This window comes from Ochlerotatus camptorhynchus, unplaced genomic scaffold, assembly GCF_037179485.1.
Source record: "Ochlerotatus camptorhynchus isolate MF236.1 unplaced genomic scaffold, CSIRO-AGI_Acam_v1.1 ptg000447l, whole genome shotgun sequence".
In the NCBI taxonomy this organism is placed as follows: Eukaryota; Metazoa; Arthropoda; class Insecta; order Diptera; family Culicidae; genus Ochlerotatus; species Ochlerotatus camptorhynchus.
In genome coordinates this window covers 405001-427039 of record NW_027040933.1, presented here as the reverse complement: position 1 = coordinate 427039, position 22039 = coordinate 405001, and the positions used below count along the sequence as shown (strand labels likewise).

At 39.6% G+C, this 22039-nt stretch overlaps 1 protein-coding gene across 1 annotated transcript in view; it reads left to right on the top strand.

Annotated features, from left to right (window-relative positions):
- Positions 1–227: 227 nt before the first annotated feature.
- LOC135711963 (RNA/RNP complex-1-interacting phosphatase) overlaps positions 228–22039 on the top strand; it is an 85064-nt gene continuing 63252 nt past the window's right edge. The window contains exons 1-2 of the mRNA XM_065234936.1: positions 228–374; positions 438–513. Coding sequence (XP_065091008.1) covers positions 352–374; positions 438–513 — 99 coding nt within the window. The 5' untranslated portion in view covers positions 228–351. The remainder of the gene's footprint in view (positions 375–437; positions 514–22039) is intronic.

Below are 22039 nucleotides of genomic sequence, written 5' to 3'. Positions count from 1 at the left end.
AAAATACCGATCATTTTTTACTGATAATTTTAGGTAATCGTATAGTGCACTATGAGACCTCTTTTTCACGAAATGTGTGAAATTTTACACATTAATGTGTTTAGAATGGTTACCGTGTTGAGCATGTTTTTCGTGCGCTTTGTCGGTAATGTTATTTATCTGTCGGTATAATTTTGCACACCTATACGATTTGACTGACAGCTCATGAGACAAAATCGTAAAGGATTTTGTTTACATGTGGAATTAAAGTTTATTTTGTGCGTGTATTTTGAGCAGATTTGCCTGTGATTTAAAATAATAAAAAGTACTTTTACGTGCTGTATTCGAATCGAAATTGAATGTTAAAGTAAGATGACGTACAAGTATCCAGACAGGTTTGTTTGAAACTATTTCTGAAAAACATATATGTAATCCGGCTAATGGTCATGATATTCTAGATGGCTCGACTACACCAAGTACGGTTCTCAAGTCCAGGGCACTCAGTTCATTGCCCTGAAAGTTCCGCTGGGAAAGGTAGGCCAATTTTTTAACAGTTAAACAGTTACTATTCGTTCAAAAAATTGTAATTTAATCAAACAAAGCACATAGTTCTTTCAAAATAATTTTTTTTTTTTTTTTTAATAATTCGTTTATTTTTCCAGGCTCATTTGCTGTAGCTTTGCGGAGCCGATATTCATTGTTTAGATAACAAAATTACTTAAAACTAACGTTAGTAAAGCGGGGGCCGATTACTCGCGGCTATCTCGAGGTTAGGGGTAACAAATTGTAACAAATGGATGGCAGGGTAGGGATTGTGAACACAAGGTTTGGAGAGCAATGTGCTCTTGATCTCGAACTAGGCGACACTCTGATGAAAAAGACAAACATGGGGGTACACCGATGGGTAGCTAACAACTTGGGAGAACACAAGATGACACTAACTTCTAAATCCTCAAATCTATCCGTTTTAAAAACACATAAATTAAATTCAAATAGTCAAGGTCTCGGCTCGCCAAGACATCTCTAACGGGTATCGCGGGTTGTTTTCCTCGGGCCCTGAGGGATGTGGATAACTCAGATCTGGCAACACGGTGTAAGGTACACGACCAAACAACATGCTCGATATCGTGATAACCACTGCCACACGCACATAAATTGCTGCCTGAGAGCCCAATTCGATAGAAGTGCGAGTCTAACGAGCAGTGATTGGACATAAGCCTTGAAATAACGCGTATAAAGTCGCGGCTCATGTCCAACCCTTTGAACCATGGTTTGTTCGACACCTGTGGGAGAATAGAATGTAACCATCTTCCCAATTCACCATCATTCCATTTTTGTTGCCAACTGATGAGGACTTGCTGGCGAGCAATGGAAAAAAATTCGTTGAAGGCGATTTGTCGCTCAAAAATATCGCCTTCCATAGCGCCCACCTTAGCCAATGAGTCCGCTTTCTCATTACCCGGAATTGAGCAATGAGATGGGACCCAAGCTAAGGTGATAGTATAGGAGCAGTTAGATAAAGCACTCAGTTTAGATCGTATTTCAGGCAGGAAATACGAGGAGTGCTTCATCGGCCTCATTGAACGAATAGCCTCCAATGAGCTAAGACTATCCGTAAAAATGAAATAATGGTCAGAAGGTAGTGAGGCAATTCGCTCTACTGCGTAAAATATAGCTGCGAGTTCTGCAACGTATACGGAGCATGGTTTCTGCAGTTTATAGGAGGCGCTATGAAATTGATTAAATACACCAAATCCAGTGGAAGCATTTATGGTTGACCCATCTGTGAAAAATCTTTTATCGTTACTTACATGGTGGTACTTGATTGCAAAAATTGAGGGAACAACCATCGACCGATGGTGATCTGGTATTCCATGGATTTCTTGCATCATGGTCAGATCAAAATTTACAGAGGAACTATAGAAGGCTTGGAAGCAATCACGATTGGAGATTAATGAAGAAGGACCAACCTCCAGCGTCATGTACTCATAGTACAAACTCATGAATCTTGTTTGAGGATTTTGGTCGAGCAGCTTCTCAAAGTGTTCTATTACCAAAGGATTCAATACTTCACAACGGATGAGGAACCGGAAAGACAGCTCAGCGAAACGATCTGTCAGTGGGAGAACACCCGCGAGTACTTCGAGGCTCATCGTATGCGTCGAGTGCATACAGCCAAGCGCGATTCGGAGGCAACGGTATTGAACTCGTTGCAGCTTCAAGATATGTGTTTTCGCCGCGGATTGAAAGCAGAAGCTACCGTACTCTAGAACCGACAAGATGGTTGTTCGATACAACCTGATAAGATCTTCCGGGTGTGCTCCCCACCAAGTTCCGGTAATTGTACGAAGAAAATTGATTCTTTGTTGGCATTTTTGTTTTAGATACGCAATATGTTTTCCCCATGTGCATTTGGAATCGAACCAGACACCTAAATACTTGAAAGATATACTTTGAGTGATTGTTCTACCCTTTAGTTGAAGCTGTAACTGTGCAGGATGATGCTTCCTAGAAAAAACAACCAACTCAGTTTTCTCCGGAGAGAATTCGATACCCAGCTTCATAGCCCAAGTAGACAAATTGTCTAAGGTATCTTGCAATGGTCCTTGCAGGTCCGGTGCACTTGGCCCTATAACGGACACAACCCCGTCATCTGCAAGCTGCCTTAGCGAGCAATTTTCATCAAGACAACCATCAATGTCTTTTACATAAAAATTATAAAGAAGGGGGCTTAAACATGAGCCCTGGGGGAGACCCATGTAACTAATTCGTGAAGTTGTCGAGTTTCCATGAGAAAAGCTCATATATTTCTCAGACAACAAGTTGCTCAAATAGTTGTTCATAATTGGTGAAAGCCCACTATCGTGGAGTTTATCCGAAAGGACATCGATACAAACAGAATCAAAAGCCCCCTTAATATCCAAGAAAACTGAACCCATTTGCTGTTTTTGCGCATAGGCCAGTTGAATTTCAGTTGAAAGCAACGCAAGACAGTCGCTCGTTCCTTTGCCTCTCCGAAATCCAAATTGCGTATCTGAAAGTAAACCATTCGACTCGACCCATTTGTCTAGACGAAAAAGAATCATTTTCTCCAACAATTTCCGTATACAGGACAGCATCGCGATGGGACGGTACGAGTTATAATCCGACGCGGGTTTACCGGGTTTTCGAATGGCGATAACTCTTACTTGCCTCCAATCATCCGGAACAATGTTGTGCTCCAGAAATTGATTGAATAAGTTCAACAAGCGTCTCTTCGCGACGTCTGGGAGATTTTTGAGCAAGTTGAACTTGATTCTATCCATTCCTGGAGCTGAGTTGTTACATGAGAGGAGAGCAAGTGAGAATTCCACCATCGAAAACGGAGAATCTATTTCGTTACTACCCGACGGACTATCACGAACGTTGGTTTGAACCGACACCGAATCCGGGCAAACTTTCTGCGCGAATTTTCAAAATAATGGTTAAACTCAAAACTCAATTCTTCTGCCTTGTTTAGGCTATCTTGATGGAATTATTCTTGTTAATAATTTAACATGTTATAACTCTGTAGTCTGAACTTGGTATTAAACGCTGGCCATACTAGAGAGTTATAGCAACAATCAATACGAAACTAACGATTTTAAATTGGCTCTAGTACTACGCAATGTTTGTTTTGATTCGCTATGAAAGTTTGACAGATAAAATGAGGGGTTATTGGTTTTTCCTATGTTTCGAGGGGTGAATCGATTAGCTTGGGACCGAAGAGAGTACCAGAGCTGAGCCAAAAAGTTGAGCACGTTATTTCGGGACCTTCTAGTCTTAGAGTTACCTCTATGGTTATAGTATGTTATAACCCTATCCTGATGACATTTTTCTTGTCGATAATTATTATTATAATATTGTTATTATGTTGTTACATTATAAAAATGTTATAACCTAGAGAAAGAGGAGACAACTGGCTTCTTACTCTTCTATCTTAATCTCTAAATCTATCTCTATCTCTATCTTAAGCCTAGTATACAGATCGAAGCGAAACGAAAATTGAAGCACGCGAAAAATCATGAAATTTCGAAAGATACAATCTACAAAATTAGATTTCGCTGGATAGTATCTGTTTACAGTTCAAAGCGAAGTGAAGTGGTTTTCGCTTCGCTTCGATCTCTATACAGGCCTTTACGCACTTCATACGGCCAGAAAAGTGGTTCGTTTTCACCCCCGTATTGTCTCCTCTTCTCTTAGGTTATAACCAAAGTGACTACACATAGGCACAAACAAACAGACAGACACTCGCAAGTTGTTCATCGAACAAGCATTTAACGGTCAATTTAAAAGTATCGTAGTTGGTAGTACCGCCACCTGTGGCGCGCATAGTCAATTCCGTTGCGTTTGACGTTTATACACTACTGCCATCTGTTCAGCGTACTACCCAAAACAGATGGCGGTAATATTTTAGCGACGATGTTATACAGTGAGCAATATTCAATGTGTTATGTCTGTTTGTCTGTGATATAGGTGTTCTAATGGGCCGTATGAATAAAAAGAGATTACTTTACTTTCCCGTGCTTTTCTTACGGGCAAAGTAAAGTAAACGCTTTTATTCATACGACCTAATGTGTCAAATTCATGGATTTTTGTATGGGACAGCGACCGAGTTTGTTTACAATTTGCTCCAAAATCGCAACTCCCCCCCACGTGATCTTCGCGCCCATATGGTGACAAAGCTGTATCACCATGTATATACCCACCATGGTTATAACTCTGTAGTCTGAACAAAGCATTAGATACCTACACAGCCTCTTTATTACAATAAGTCAAAATTATTCTACATTTATATGCATGGCAGTAATGTTTTTGCACGCCCGTCGAAAGTAATTCAGAGACTAAGTCAAGTTTTATTTTCTATTTTTTCGCCATACCAATTTTACTCAGTTTCGTAACTCCACTTTTTACGTAACTAAGTAATACCTTGTACAGACATACAAAGTTCACTGTTGTACTACCGTTGTACTGCTTTAAGCTAGTAGCACAAATTGTACGTTTAGAGGTACTAGATTAAAGAAGTACAACCAACAATCAATACGAAACTAACGATTTTAAATTGGCTCACCACTTTAGTAGCCTATTGGTCCCAAGCAAACGATTAACGTACCCTATTCTAGTCGAAATTCTAGTACTACGCAATGTTTGTTTTGATTCGCTATGAAAGTTTGACAGATAAAATGAGGGGTTATTGGTTTTTCCTATGTTTCGAGGGGTGAATCGATTAGCTTGGAACCGAAGAGAGTACCAGAGCTGAGCCAAAAAGTTGAGCACGTTATTTCGGGACCTTCTAGTCTTAGAGTTACCTCTATGGTACAACGGTACTAATTTGTATGTCTGTCTGTGGTATAAAGTTTTTATGGGAAAAAGAGAGTGAGCCAACTTGACTCAGTCCTTGAGTTACTTTCAACGGACGTGTGTAAGGATTTCGAATTTTTTTTTAATTTTGTTCGCGAAGACAACATGTCAAGAAGACTGGAAGCATTAAACCATGTTCAGACTACAGAATTATAACATGTTGTAATAAACTAGCAGTTAAAATTTTGGACGGGTCAACCTCTAGATTTGTGCCATTAGGTGAGAAAATCATTCTCTGAAAGTTTCAGCTCATTTAGTTGTAAGATGAGCTGACGCTATTAGTTTGAATTTTGTATTGAGAATTTGGATAAAATACACTCTTTCGATCATAAAAAAGTTTACTTATTGTCGATTTGATTCAGATTTTCAAAACTTGTAGTTCAAACAATGAGTAAGAACTTTGCTCAAGACTGCTTCACGAATCCAGTTAGTTTTATTGAGATACTTTGTATATGGAAATTTCAACCAAATCCCCTATATAAACATTGAACCAACAGCGCCAGCCCGTGTTACGTTAAAAACAGCTGAAACATTTAGAAAGAGGTTATCTCACCTAAACACATGGGTCTGGATGTTGGCCTGTGAAAAATATGAACTTTTATTTTTTTTAGTGGTAATCTAGTTGATAAGTTGCGTATAAGCTGCCGGTGTTTTGTTGCAATATACGAGCAGAATGCACATAATTAATTAATATCTCCAAAATGCTAACTTCATTCCGCATCGAACGTTCGACTGTTTCGGTCTAGGAGTGCTTGCACTCCGTTATCAGTACTAGTTTTTTTTTTTCAATCCGCTTTCATACTTCATACTGAGTGGTGTTGTAGTATACAACAGTGTAGTGAGCATCGCGGAATTGCAATTGCCGCTCAATCGTTCGAGAAAGGAAGCAGTCATTTCCGGCCGAGTCCGGCAGATGAGCTGTACATCTCTAACCAACAAATTTCATCGCATGACGCCACTGTAAAATCAAGGTCATCGAGTTCACCAGCCGGCGAGCCAGCCGGTGCTTTGTTACAAACACTCGAGGGCAACAATAGAACGATCATCACCATCATCTTCACATCAGGATAGATCATCGTCATCAGCCACAGTCAGTGCGCTTTGTGGAGATTTACGTAACAAACGGGTATCTTCCGTTCTTCGCAATCTGATTAATCTCCATAGAGTGTTGGTTAACTTTTTTGACACCTTTTTTTGCAATCAGATTAATCTTCCTATAGTGTTGATTAACTTTTCTGGTACATTTAACATTTTTTTCCCATTTTAAAGTTTTATTTTGCTTTGTTGGATTAAGTATTATTTTTATCGTTATATTTTTTGGATAAGTTTTATTTTTTAATATTATAATTTTTTTCTTTACGCATATTTTTTTTCCTTTTTTATGCTGAAATCTGTTGCGGAGGTACTTAAGACCCCTCAATGGATGAAATCAATGATGGCGGAGGTATTTCGCTAGCAGATATCTCCGATGATTCTATTAAATCTCCATCATTCTAAAATCTGCTTCCCACTGAAGAGAAAATGGATACCTCAGGTGATACTACTTCGGTTCCCAAAACGAGCACTAGAGCTTACCCAAAAGTGATGTCTAAACAATAGCCTCCTTCACCCACTGCCCCTATTCTTCACCATCGCTCCCTCGTCCATCTGTTGACCCTACTTCAACCGTTCCCTTAAAAATTTCTGCGACCCCCCGCCATAAAGCTTACCCAAGCGGCTCAAAAGGTCCGTGGATTGTTTTTTTTTTCGGCCCAAACAAAAACCTTTGAATATTCCTCGGATTTCGAAGGATCCGACAAAATATTTTTCGGCCGTAACCGATATCTTTAGGGTGACGCCAAACAAACTGCGCGTTACCGTTGATGACCCGAAGCAGGCAAACGGGATTGTTGCCTATGAGCTTTTTACGATGGAATATCGAGTCTACATCCCCAGTTGCGACGTAGAAATCGAAAGAGTGGTCACCGAAGCGAGTCTAACTTGCGAAGATTTCCTTCATGCCGAATCCTTCGGTATTTTTATAAACCATGCCCTTCCGAAAGTGAAGATTCTGGATTGCATCCAAATGCAATCAGTGTCTCTCATTGGCACGAAAAAAACGTATTCTCTGTTAGACTCGTTCCGTGTGACTACTCGTGTTTATTTCAGTTACCATGGAGACGTTATTTGTGATTGGCTCCGGTCCCTTTCAAATTGTATCATTACAATTTGAAGTTGTAAGATGATCGATGATATATTATCCTTATATTTATATTTCAAATGACGTTTAACACGGTGTCATGTCATGTCTAAGCTTTAAAGTTGTGTTCTTCTGTCGTGTTGTTTTTTTTTACCGCTCGCAACCACAGATCCAATCCTCTCCAGAGTTATTGGCAAAATCCAGACAGGTAGAATTAGTGAAAATCATTTTTTCCGAGCCGGCTTGAGTGTGGTCTGAGTAAGCATCCCACCGCCATTTCGCAATAATCTCCCACCTCGCCACTCTCCACCTGTACTGCTATTGCAACTCAGTGGTGTGTGTCGATCACCGAAATATACGAAAACTAGCAGCTGATCATTAAAACAGAGCCTTCGCCCGGTATAACTTTCTGTCGCAATTAAAGTGTACTCTGTGAGCATACCTGTATCAAGCGAACCAATAAACAACATCTATTCCTGCCCGTCTTCTCATTCTGAAATCCAAAAAAATCATCAAAGCCTCGCCAAGACCAATTTTCCGCATCGCTATTCGCCGTCGCCATCACATGATCACCATCGCCAATCACGATCGCGAAGGTAAACAAGCCAACCCTTATAAACGAGTACCATATACTGACAATATCTAAGATGGTGCGACCACACCACATAAAGTTGCGATGATATACAGAATTGGTTTGGTTTTTGTTTATGTAGGAAGCCGCATTGCCGTGTGAGTAGAACGATAATAGGGAACAATCCACTTCGGATCTACCAGTACCACTACCAGTACCAGCTGATTTCGTGGACTGAACAGTAGTGTGAGACCTTCGCTTTGTGTTAGTGACTTGATTGCAATCCGTCATTGTCACTCTCTCGCTATCTCGTCATCGATCTCACTAGTGGCGCCATCTGTTTGTCAGTACCTGTACTACAATTAGAGCAACTCTACCGTTCGTTGCTAACCGGCTGAGAAGCAAAGTTCCTCATGGCCACAACGGAAGTTTGTCATAGCTGCGCACGCAGCATTACCACTGGGGAAGTGATTTGCGGTGGTTTTTGTAAAGCTGCCTTCCACTACAGTTGTGCACAAATAACGGAAGAACTATACAAAGAAATAAGCGGTAAGTCTGCTATTTTCTGGATGTGTAAAGGATGCCACGACATCATGGGTAACGCTCGCTTTAAAAACGCTATGACATCAACGAACGCGGCTGCGATCGAACTCAACGACACCAACCAGAAAATAATTGAGGAGATCAAGAGTGAGATAAAAAAATAGCCTAATTGCCGAAATTAGGCAGGAGATCCAGGGTGGATTCAACAAGCTCTTTCCAGCAGTGCTATCTCCTCTTCCTCCTCGAATGTTCACGTTTGGTAATCAAAAAACGCCAAAGAGACCCCGTGACGACGAATCATCGGCATCCGATCAGCCAAACAAAGTTTTACGTGGCACAGGCCAATCAACTCTCAACGTGACATCAGCCCCAATGAATAGGTCCGACGACAAGTTCTGGCTGTATCTAACAAAAATATCACCAGATGTATCGGAGACAGACATCGAGAAACTTGCCAAAGATAGTTTGAATACGGATGAAGTTGTTGCCAAATCCCTGAAACCCAGAGGACGGCCTTTGTCAGCACTGTCCTTCGTTTCATTCAAGGTTGGAGTCAATCTCGAAATGAAGACAAAAGCGATGGATCCTTCGTCTTGGCCACAAGGTATCAAATTTCGGGAGTTCGCTGAAGATGAAAGGAGAACGCAGAATTTTTGGAAACCGGTACTGCACATAGATTCTGGTCCAATGAGCAACGCCTAGAGGCAGCTGAACCAAGCACATCGTCTAACCTAGCGTTTTGTGACCCTGCCAACATTCGCACAGATTGGACCGTATATTAACAACCTAGAGATGAACTATCCTAAGGCTAAAAATCTCTTAAATAAAGAATTAAAAAAAAAAAAACGTATATTAACAAAACGTCCGAGGCTTGAGGACAAAAACTAACGCTCTACTCTATTCACTGCTTTCTTGTGATTTCGAAATGGTGGTATTCACTGAAACCTGGCTTCATACCGACATTACGAATGCTGAACTCGCAAGCAACTACACAATCTACCACTGTGACCGGAATTCTCGCGACGTGGCGGTGGCGTCTTAATTGCCGTGAAATCCGAGCTGTGCATCTTGTGGGCGTTGAGACCCTCGAACAAATTGCTGTTCAAGTCGATTTACAACATCAATCGATCTTCCTGTGCTGCATCTATATTCGACCAAACAGTCAGCCCGACATTTACACCAAACACGCTGAGTCAGTACAACAGCTCCTTCGTATGGCGAACCCTCACAATACAACCATAGTTGTGGGCGATTACAATCTGCCAAATCTAGCTTGGGACTTCGATGAGGACGTCAGAGGATTTCTGCCTCTCAATGCTTCATCAGAACAGGAACTCGCTGTAGTGGAGTCCATACTGTCTGCTGGATTGAAGCAAATCAACGATCTGGTGAACACGAATGGTAAGCTTCTTGACCTGGTTCTCGTCAGTGACTCCGATTGTATCGAGCTGTTTGAACCACCCTCTGCAATTATGAAAGTTGATTGTCACCACAAGCCGTTGGTTCTAAAAGTTGACTCCCGTTCGAGAGATCCTCCGCTCCCGTACCCAGCAGCCCGCAGTGAGCATAATTTTGCACAATGTGATTTCGATGTTGTTAACACGAGGATTGCCGCCTTGGATCGGGTACAAATACTTGACCAACCCACCATTGATGCCGCCGTCTCCGTATTCTGCGACAACATCTATAAAGTAATCCAAGATACTGTTCCGGTGAAGACACGAAAATCTTGTTTGCAATTCCAACAACCTTGGTGGAATCCGCAATTGCGTAATCTGCGTAACCGTCTGCGTAAAGCTCGAAAACGTTACTTTCGTTCCCGGACCGCAGCAAACAAGTATACGGTGCAGCTAGTAGAAGCAGAGTATAATAGTTTGCAGGAAGCTCGCTTTCGTGAGTACGTCGACAACCTCCAGAGGGGTTTCAAGGAAAATCCATCGTCGTTCTGGTCTTTTATCAACTCTCGGAAAAGATCAGCTGGTATTCCCGTGGACGTCACCTACCGTAGTAGAAGCTCCACCACCGACACCGCTTCTGTTGACCTTTTCGCTGACTTTTTCCGAAGTGTTTTCGAACCCGATCAAACTCCTCCACCACAGCAATACATTGATCAGCTACCAAGATACGACATTCACCTGCAGCAGCTCATCTTCAGTCAAGACGCTATTCTCAAAGCCCTTTGCTCAGTCTATCCATCGAAAGGTCCAGGCCCGGACCGTATTCCACCGTCTTTCGTCAAGAACTGTGCAGCATCGTTGGCCACTCCCGTTATGTCTATTTTCAATCGATCGCTTAAGGATGGCGTTTTTCCGGATGCCTGGAAGCTCGCCTCAATTACACCAATCTTCAAGTCCGGTAACATGCACAAAGTGGAAAACTACCGACCTATCTCGATCCTGAACTGCTTGGCCAAAGTTCTCGAAAGTTTTCTGCATGAGAAGTTGTGTCCAGTTGTTCAACCCATAATCTCAGAGTTTCAGCATGGATTCATGAAAAAGCGCTCGACAGTCTCTAACTTGATGACTTACACGAACACTCTTATATGTAGCATCGAGAAGCGTCAGCAAGTGGACTTCGTTTACATCGAATTCTCTAAGGCTTTTGACAAAGTCCCTCACGACCTACATTATGAAGCTAAACCGCCTTGGTCTTCCACCGTGGATCGTTTGTTGGTTGAAATCATACTTATCATCATCCAGGAAGGCTTTCGTTAAGCCCTGAAAGCGCTGTACTGCTCTATGGTCCGCAGTGTTCTTGAATATGGAGTACAAATTTGGGCTCCATATCATGCTGTTCATGTACTGCGCATCGAGAGAATCCAGAAACAGTTTATAAAGTTTGCATTACGACGTCTGCCATGGACAAATCCAGATAGCTTACCTCCGTACGAGCATAGATGTGCGCTTATTGGACTGCAAACACTAACAAATCGCCGAGTCTTTCTCCAGAAGATGTTCATATTTGACATGATTAGCAATCATATTGACTGCAGTTGTTTGCTCGGGAACATCAATTTCCACACTCCAGCTCGCCGTCTCCTCAACTATTACTTTCTGTGGACTCCCGGACATCGTACTGCTTACGGTTATAACAATCCTCTCGATATAGATGTTGCAGACTGTTTAATGATGTGTGTGATGTTTTTGATTTTAATATAAGTAGACCAGTTTTTAAGAATATGATTAAGTCACTTTAAACAGTCTGTATGCCTAAAATGTCAAAGACTAAATAAATAAAATAAATAAAAAACTCGTCTAGTGATGGCCGATTTTCATTCGAATAATTGATTAATCGATTAAAGAACAAAAAAGTAAAATATTTGTAATCGGTTATATCATGCCGATATAAGCATCAACTTCTCCAGAGAATCATCACCTATCGTTTCAAACATATACTACACTCTCATTGTTGAAAAAATGACAGAAAACCGAACGAAAAATAATCGTTAGTTGTAAATCGAGTAGTTTAAAAATGGTGTGATTGTTTTGATAAAAATGAGCGCCAAATCTCATCTCTACCGAGGGGGCAGCAAAACCACAAAATTACCTTGCATTGGATGAAAGAGACCGTGAAAGAGGACACTAAAATAGAAAGTTTTTCTTCCGACTGTTTCATCTTAGTATTCTTCTTTGGTTGGACTGCCTGTATGCTTGTTTGTACCGCGGGTAATGAACTGCTTGAAATGCAAGCAATTTAGTCGCACCGCTGACTTCTGCTCCAACAAACCGAGCTGCGATTAATGCGGCGAGCTGCATGCACATGGTCCTTACCGGGCCACCCCAAAATGTGTTTGCTGCAAGAATACTCTGCATGCTTTGGTTGATCGCCCGAAGTACAAACAGCAGGGAGAAAAACTTAAGCGGTCTTTACAAGCTCGTTCCAAGAGGTCACTTGCAGAACTCTTAAAAAGTACCGCTTCATCTTCCCAAACCACCCTAAAAGCAAAAACATATATTCCATTTTACCAAATGATGATCAGGGCTCTGACTCAGAGGTCGGTGAAGGTGGTCCCTTTGTCATTAAAGGCAACACGAGAAAGCGATTAAAAAATAACGTAACTCAAAGTCATCGTAAGACCTACCTTCACAAATTTAAGAGGTAGCGGAAATGTAACGAAACCCCCACCACCAGGATTTAAATCTTATAATTTTAACAAATACTTTCCGCCACTTCCGGGCTCATCCAAAACACCAGATATCCCATTTTTTTCAGCCAGAAGAACAGCTGACAAATCAGTAAGAACATGCTGCCATGTTCACGTTTTCTGGAATTGTGCTTCCAATTGTTAAAACTATTTTGAAGCAATTAGCTTCTAGGTGGTCCTTCCTTGCATCGATCATATCTTTTGATGGATAATTTTCCGAATGAGGCTGGGGATATGATCTCTGTTCTTCAGTGGAACTGTAGAATTCTTATACCGAAACTTGACACTTGAAACTTGAACTGTACGATGACAACCGCTCCACCCTGATATACGACCTTTGTGATAACTTCAATATGACAATTCTAAACACTGGGGAAGTAACACGAGTGGCCAAACCTCCAGCAAGAGAAAGTAGATTAGACCTCTCCCTCAGTTCGAGTTCACTATCGTTGGATTGCTCGTGGAAAGTAATCCAAGATCCCTACGGTAGTGACCACTTACCAATCAAAATTTATATTACCAATGGTTCATCGTCCACCACTCGGTTGATATCGCGTACGAACTCACAAAAAAACATCGACTGGCAAAAATTTGCGTCCGCGGTTCTCGGTGGTACTGATTCGGTTGAGATACTCCCTCCGCTGGATGAGTACTCACTCGACTTATCGTTGATAGCGCTCTTCAAGCACAGACAAAACACGTTCCGGGTGTTTCCGTTCGCAAACGACATCCCACTCCGTGGTGGGATAAGGATTGCACTGACGCAAACTGCGAGAAGTCCGCCGCGTTTAAACGCTTTCGCAAACACGGTAAGGTCGGGGATTACCGACCTCAAGAAAACTTTTAAGGGCTTGATTAAAGCCAAAAACGCGGTTACTGGCGTCGGTTCGTCGATGGTTTGTCACGAGAGTCTTCCATGAGAACACTCTGGAATGTCGGCAGGGGAATGTGAAACGCGTCATCACCGGTTAACGAAGACAAGGAGTACTCAGATAGTTGGATATTCAGCTTAGCGCGGAAGTGTGCCCGGATTTGGTGTCGGTTCTAACCAATGTTCGAGATCGTCCGTCGTATAGTAACGAAATAGATTCTCCGTTTTCGATGGTGGAATTCTCACTTGCGCTCCTCTCATGTAACAAATCAGCTCTACCAATGGATAGAATCAAGTTCAACTTGCTTAAAAATCTCCCAGACGTCACGAGCAGAACATTGTTCCGGATGATTGGAGGCAGTAAGAGTTATTGCCATTCGGAAACTTGGTGAACCCGCGTCGGATTATACTCGTACCGTCCTATTGCGATGCTATCCTGCATACGGAAATTGTTGGAGAAAATGATTCTTCTTCGTCTAGACAAACGGGTCGAGTCGAATGGTTTACCTTCAGATTTCCGATGGGCAAAGGAACGAATGACTGCCTACGATACGAATTGTGTAAAAACAATGCTTTTATTGATTAAATTGTGTTCAATTTAGAAACCATCTCTCATAAATATTACAAAACATTCTTATTTTGTTTTTCAAGAAAAAAATGGAAGTAAACGAACTTAAAAATCCTCTACAAAAGCGTTCCGGTATTCTTGAACAAAAAATCACGATACCCTGAACAGCTAGTTCATTTGAATTCATGACTTAGTTCCCGGAAACGTGATCGAGTAAATCACATTTACATTGAATAAATCCCAAATCCATGAACTTACCCAGACAACCAGAAGTCGTATAATCATGTACAGACAGTATCGTAAATTGCTACAGTTTTAGTCAAAATCGCATAAAAGAATGGCATACCTCGCATTATGTTTAAGTTAAATCGTATAGAATGCAAATTTCCGACCAATATGCGATGACTAATTTTTCCATCGTACTGTATCACAAATTAAATCGGATTACATCGTAAGACTTTTCAAAATGAATTTGTTATTACAGATTAAATCGTATATGATGTTAAATCAACTCGTTTAAAATTAAATTAAAATATGCACGTATATGGCCTCCACTTTTGTACGTATAAGCCATTTCTTTGCATTATATACGAATTGTTTGTTTGTATATATGTTTGTATATCACGAAAACAACTTTGAATATACGTGCATTCTGGTTGTCTGGGTAGTTCACACTTGTTCAGCGCGACCAACGATTTCATAATGCTGCAGAAACTTAACATAAAAATATCTTTTTTTAACTCTATTTGTTCCAAATTCAAAATAAATTACATTTCATTTTAACCTAGGTGCTCCAGTTACAACAGTAACTTACCAGCCTTAATTGCGAACTTTTTAAAGTTTTTTAGAGCTCGAAATCATTAGTAATGTAACTTGCCAATACTGTTCTAAAGCTGCTATTACTTTCAAACAAGATGATCTTTTTTTCTATTTTTAAATCTGTGCGAAAAAAAAGCATTTTTTGCATGCAATTTTTAATATAAAAATGCGTTTCAGTGTTACTAACAACATCCCAAATAGCAAGGTATAAGTTAAAAATTAGTTTACTTTGAAGGTTTTCCTTATAGACGATGGAGGGTTAAGATAGATTTTGATTGTCGTTGTACGCTTAAAAATTTTAATCGACTATTGCCGTTTAGCCAACGATCACAAAAAAAAACACACACACACACAGGTTTTAAATTTCACAGAAATAGGTTGCAAAAACGCTCCATACCTTAGACGGGAAATCCCGCACGTCACAAACCTCGTGACCTCAAATATTCCACTCTTCTGTAATTAGTCAATAATGGTCGTAGTCATGTAAAGTAAATACGTACACAAACAGAGCGGTTGACATTCCGTGTGCTTTTTCTATACTAAATCTGCTCCATTGTATTTCGTGAACCGCGTGTGAGAGTGAAAACGTCTGTAAAAGAAAACATTTGCACTGACCGTACCCGCGAGGGCTGTAGCACGCCCCTTTTCAGTGGAACGGCCGTCTGTCGGCTATGGTAATATGGCTAGGCCCAGCTAATACAGAGAGGTGACAAAAGCGCGTTGGAGGATCGTGGTTGCATTTGTAGAGCCGCAGCCAAGGAGCAGTCCAAGTGCCCGCCACTTGGTCGGTTGAGAGCACGATAATTATCGTATGACGGAGGCGCGACCACACTTCTACTCTGTAACCCGCGGCGGACGTCTGCTAGAAATTTTTGACTTCAGGCCTCTACGCGGCTCAGATATACAGTTAGGTGCTAGCTATTAACGGAAAATATTTAACAAATATTTATTTACTTCATTTAAAATTACAAACGATGCCCACACAAGCTATTGATCATCTTTGAGTTGAGTGAGCGAGTGCATTTTTCTCTTTTTTTCGATGCGTTTCGGTTTGCCTGCTTCTCATCAATGGTATTACTGTGGTCATCTAACCGGCGTCTTTTTTTTCTATTATTGATCGCGCCCGATGGGTTAGTTAGTGAGATATTAGTCAATCAGCCAATCTGACCGAGACAGCAGAAGGCTTTAGTAGCGGTGGCTTTCGGTACGTATGCGTTTTTTTCTGAGTTGGAAGATACACAGTGGACCACTCAATTATATAATCAAATAGAATATTATCAAACTTTGAAGGAAATCGATAGACATCAAGCAAAGATGCGGTGCGTAGAAGTATGCTTGGTAAATTAATTTTATAAATATTAATATACTGGTATACTGCTTATAAAAGCATAACAGTCCCATATAGATTTTTGTCAGAAATGAGTTATTCATTAGAATTGATTGTAAACTACCGGCATTTGACACTGTGTATTAAAAATTACATGATATGTTCAAAAAATAACGTGAAAAATACCAAAACTAGGTTGTCCCATCCATATGGAAAAATAAATGTTCAACAGCGTATTTCTCGACTTGCTGTTTTCCAGATGGGACTGATATACTTTTATGGGTAGTATACCTCGATATAATATAACTGTCACTTTTGACTTCCATATTGGAGGATTGTTTCATCTGTCTTATGGGGTTGTAGCTTTGATCTATTGAATGATCGTTTGCGAGAAATAGACAGTGGAAATCAAAACTGATAGTTACGTTACATCGAGGTATACCTGTATTTGTAATTTGGGTTAGGCATTATAAAAAAAATAGGCGACAATTGGTTTTTGGGGTTTTAAAATATACTATGACGGTAACTTCTGCCACAAGTAAGTAAGTAAGTAAGTAAGTAAGTAAGTAAGTAAGTAAGTAAGTAAGTAAGTAAGTAAGTAAGTAAGTAAGTAAGTAAGTAAGTAAGTAAGTAAGTAAGTAAGTAAGTAAGTAAGTAAGTAAGTAAGTAAGTAAGTAAGTAAGTAAGTAAGTAAGTAAGTAAGTAAGTAAGTAAGTAAGTAAGTAAGTAAGTAAGTAAGTAAGTAAGTAAGTAAGTAAGTAAGTAAGTAAGTAAGTAAGTAAGTAAGTAAGTAAGTAAGTAAGTAAGTAAGTAAGTAAGTAAGTAAGTAAGTAAGTAAGTAAGTAAGTAAGTAAGTAAGTAAGTAAGTAAGTAAGTAAGTAAGTAAGTAAGTAAGTAAGTAAGTAAGTAAGTAAGTAAGTAAGTAAGTAAGTAAGTAAGTAAGTAAGTAAGTAAGTAAGTAAGTAAGTAAGTAAGTAAGTAAGTAAGTAAGTAAGTAAGTAAGTAAGTAAGTAAGTAAGTAAGTAAGTAAGTAAGTAAGTAAGTAAGTAAGTAAGTAAGTAAGTAAGTAAGTAAGTAAGTAAGTAAGTAAGTAAGTAAGTAAGTAAGTAAGTAAGTAAGTAAGTAAGTAAGTAAGTAAGTAAGTAAGTAAGTAAGTAAGTAAGTAAGTAAGTAAGTAAGTAAGTAAGTAAGTAAGTAAGTAAGTAAGTAAGTAAGTAAGTAAGTAAGTAAGTAAGTAAGTAAGTAAGTAAGTAAGTAAGTAAGTAAGTAAGTAAGTAAGTAAGTAAGTAAGTAAGTAAGTAAGTAAGTAAGTAAGTAAGTAAGTAAGTAAGTAAGTAAGTAAGTAAGTAAGTAAGTAAGTAAGTAAGTAAGTAAGTAAGTAAGTAAGTAAGTAAGTAAGTAAGTAAGTAAGTAAGTAAGTAAGTAAGTAAGTAAGTAAGTAAGTAAGTAAGTAAGTAAGTAAGTAAGTAAGTAAGTAAGTAAGTAAGTAAGTAAGTAAGTAAGTAAGTAAGTAAGTAAGTAAGTAAGTAAGTAAGTAAGTAAGTAAGTAAGTAAGTAAGTAAGTAAGTAAGTAAGTAAGTAAGTAAGTAAGTAAGTAAGTAAGTAAGTAAGTAAGTAAGTAAGTAAGTAAGTAAGTAAGTAAGTAAGTAAGTAAGTAAGTAAGTAAGTAAGTAAGTAAGTAAGTAAGTAAGTAAGTAAGTAAGTAAGTAAGTAAGTAAGTAAGTAAGTAAGTAAGTAAGTAAGTAAGTAAGTAAGTAAGTAAGTAAGTAAGTAAGTAAGTAAGTAAGTAAGTAAGTAAGTAAGTAAGTAAGTAAGTAAGTAAGTAAGTAAGTAAGTAAGTAAGTAAGTAAGTAAGTAAGTAAGTAAGTAAGTAAGTAAGTAAGTAAGTAAGTAAGTAAGTAAGTAAGTAAGTAAGTAAGTAAGTAAGTAAGTAAGTAAGTAAGTAAGTAAGTAAGTAAGTAAGTAAGTAAGTAAGTAAGTAAGTAAGTAAGTAAGTAAGTAAGTAAGTAAGTAAGTAAGTAAGTAAGTAAGTAAGTAAGTAAGTAAGTAAGTAAGTAAGTAAGTAAGTAAGTAAGTAAGTAAGTAAGTAAGTAAGTAAGTAAGTAAGTAAGTAAGTAAGTAAGTAAGTAAGTAAGTAAGTAAGTACTGAATATTAGTGAACATAATCTCAAAATTTGACGATTATCATACATTTTTTTTTTTAATATACCGAAAATTATTCAATGTTTCATTTATTTAGGCGAAGATACGGAACGTTTTAAATTTTTGTTTTAAGATGATAATATTCAACGAACATCAATTGTTTTTTGTTAATTACTTTATTCGCACAGGCTCAGTCGAATAAACTTTACAGAGCCAAGTTATCATTTTCTTTATACATTATAAATGTCTTAAATCTAAAATTAAAGGAATTGACCGATTACTCGCGGTCTTCTCGAAGTTAGTGGATGACAATTGTTTGGATCAACGGCGCCGGTGGTGTCGTGGTAAGCGTGATTACCTCTCACTCCATCAGGCCTGGGTTCAATCCCAGTCGGCGCCGCCGGGATGTTCTGAGGCATAATATCTCTGATCACGCCTTCCTTCGGATGGGAAGTAAAGCCGTTGGTCCCCGGTTCATGAGTTGATGGGTCGATAGGTAGGGTCCAGGTGTGGGAGCTACCTTCCTGGCACGTCGGTAGCATTGGTGCTCAGCACGGAAAACAAGATCGACGGAAAAAACAAACCAAAGGAAAAGAAAGAAAAAAAAATTGTTTGCATCGGGAGAAAACATGTACTTGGTCCTATCAACGTTATATCAACTCTGTAATTATACAATTATTACAGAAAAAAATATACGAAAAAAAACAAACACACACACACAAAGTACAAACTAAACACAAGGTTAACCAAACTTACAATCTATGGTTAATATTCTTAAAGAAAACATATAAGTTGCATAAACTCCAGATCGCGTCTAGCCGAAATATCCCGAACTGGGACATTAGGTTGTCTACCTCGAGCCCGAAGGGAATCGTACAACTCGGATCTGGCTCACGGTGCTCAGCACATGACCAAATAATGTGATCTGCGTCCTGGTAACCTTGTCCGCATTCACAGAGATTACACGGAACAAGTGAGCGCTTAGCGAATAGTGATTGGACATGAGGCGAGACATCACACGAACGAAGTCTCGACTCACCTCCAACCCTTTTAACCAAGGATACTTCGACACCTAAGGGATAATCGAATATAGCCATCGTCCCAAACTCCCTTCACTCCATTTATTTTGCCAGCTGGCGAGTGACTGTTGATGATAAATGAAGAAAAATTCGTCGTAGGCGATTTTTTTTTTTTTCCCTTTGGTTTGTTTTTTCCGTCGATCTTGTTTTCCGTGCTGAGCACCAATGCTACCGACGTGCCAGGAAGGCAGCTCCCACACCTGGACCCTACCTATCGACCCATCAACTCATGAACCGGGGACCAACGGCTTTACTTCCCATCCGAAGGTCGTAGGCGATTTGTCGATCGTAAATATCGCCTTCCACCTTTGCAAGCGAGTCTGCCTTCTCATTGCCCGGAATCGAGCAATAAGATGGGACCCATGCAAAGGTGATGACAAATGATCTTAAAGATAAATCACTTAGAAGCTGATCCGGAGATGAACCAGCGTCTGGCTGAAAATCTCCTTAATAAAGACAACTAACCAACCAACCATTTAGAATTAACCGACCTCATGGAGCGAATAGCCTCGACAGAACTGAGACTATCTGTAAAAAAAAAGCAGTGATCTGGTGCGAGTGAGGCGATAGTTTCTAGCGTATAATGTATTGCCGCCAGCTCTGCAACATATACGGAACAAGAAGCTTGAAGCATTCGAGAGGCGCTATGAAATTCGTTATAAGTACCAAAACCAGTGATCCATCTGTGAAGAACAATCTTGCGGAATCAACTTGGCCAAACTTTGCTGCATAAATTTATTTATTTATTTCGTCAAGCAAAGTAGACTACATACAATGGTTACAATGTTTTACTTACATACTATTTATGCATTATTTCTATTATGTTTTAGTTGGGTTTTAATTTCTTCTTTTGACATAGTGATGCTAATGACTTCACAGTGTAGATTATACTGTCGCATCATTAGATTGAAGTGGCCATTTTTTGTGTAATTTTCTGTGTGTTTTTTCTGAGAATAATTGTCGTGTTCTTAGATGCCGAAGTATTTCTGATGATTCTATGCGAAATGATATAATGTCATTGATGAATTCGCGACGTTCTTTGAGTGTTTGTTAGTTGATGAGCAAACAGCGTGCTTCATATGATGGAAGAGGAAATGCGGTCCAATTCAATTTCCGAAGGGCATACAAAAGGAATTGTTTTTGGACGGATTTTATGCGTTTCTCGTGTATGTACGGATTCCATACTAGGTTACAGTATTCCAGAATAAGTCTTACGTATGTAATATATAATAATTTGATAGTGTATGGGTCTTGAAAATTATAGCTGAACCTCTTAATGACATACTATTTGTTTTCGTTATGATTGTATTATAATGTTCTACAAAAGTGAGTTTGGAGTCTAGGACTCCAAACGGAACAATCATGGAACGATGATGTTCTGAGATTCCGCGAATCTCTTGTGTCATAGAAAAATCAAAACTAACTGAATTGCCGAGGTCGGAGAAGCATACACGATGAGGATAATGCTGTGAAGGGCTGACATCCTGTGTTATGTGCACGTAGTACAATGACATAAAACGAGTTTGAGGGTTTAGCTCAAGAAGCTTCTCAAAGTTTTCGATTACCAGTGGGTTTATAACTTCACAACGGGTGAGGAGCCTGAGAGACAATTCCGAAAACCGATCCGAGAGTGGCAACATGCCCGCCAACACTTCTAGACTCATCGTATGAGTTGAGTGCATGCATCCTAACGCGATACGAAGACAACGATACTGGATACGTTCCAGTTTGATGATATGTGTTTTAGCCGCTGACTGGAAGCAAAAACTACCGTACTCTAAAACCGATAAAATCGTTGTCCGGTACAACGTTAAAAGATCTTACGGATGAGCTCCCCACCGTCTTCTTCTTCTTCGCATTTCAAGCTTATTGCATATCGCATATTAGCTTATTGCGTGCTCTCAACTTAGTGTTCTAGATGCACTTCCACAGTTATTAATTGAGAGCTTTTGATGCCTGTACCATTTTTGCATTGGTATAATTGTGTGGCAAGTCCAATCATACTTCTATGCCCAGTGAAGTCGAGAAATTTTCCAACCCGAAAAATTCTTAGACCGGACCGGGAATCGAACCCAGCCACCTCCAGCATGGTCTTGCTTTGTAGCTGCGCCTTTACCGACTGAGCTAAGGGAGACCCCATAGGCTCCCCACCATGTTCCGGTTATTGTACGGAGAAAATTGATCCTTTGTTGGCATTTTCGTCTCAGATACTCAATGTGGGATCTGACGGTTGGTTTTGTTTTCGCTGGCGCTGATTTCATCTGTTTTTCGCGTATTTTTTAATTGTACCAAATCAAACAAATATTAGTTTTCGCGTGTGGATAAGTGTAAATTAAGATCTATCACGTCTTAAGAAGTGTTTTTTAGTGATATTGGAAATTAACGTGAAAAATCTGGGATAAGAATTTGTTTCGAATAGCTGCTACCGATCCTTTTTC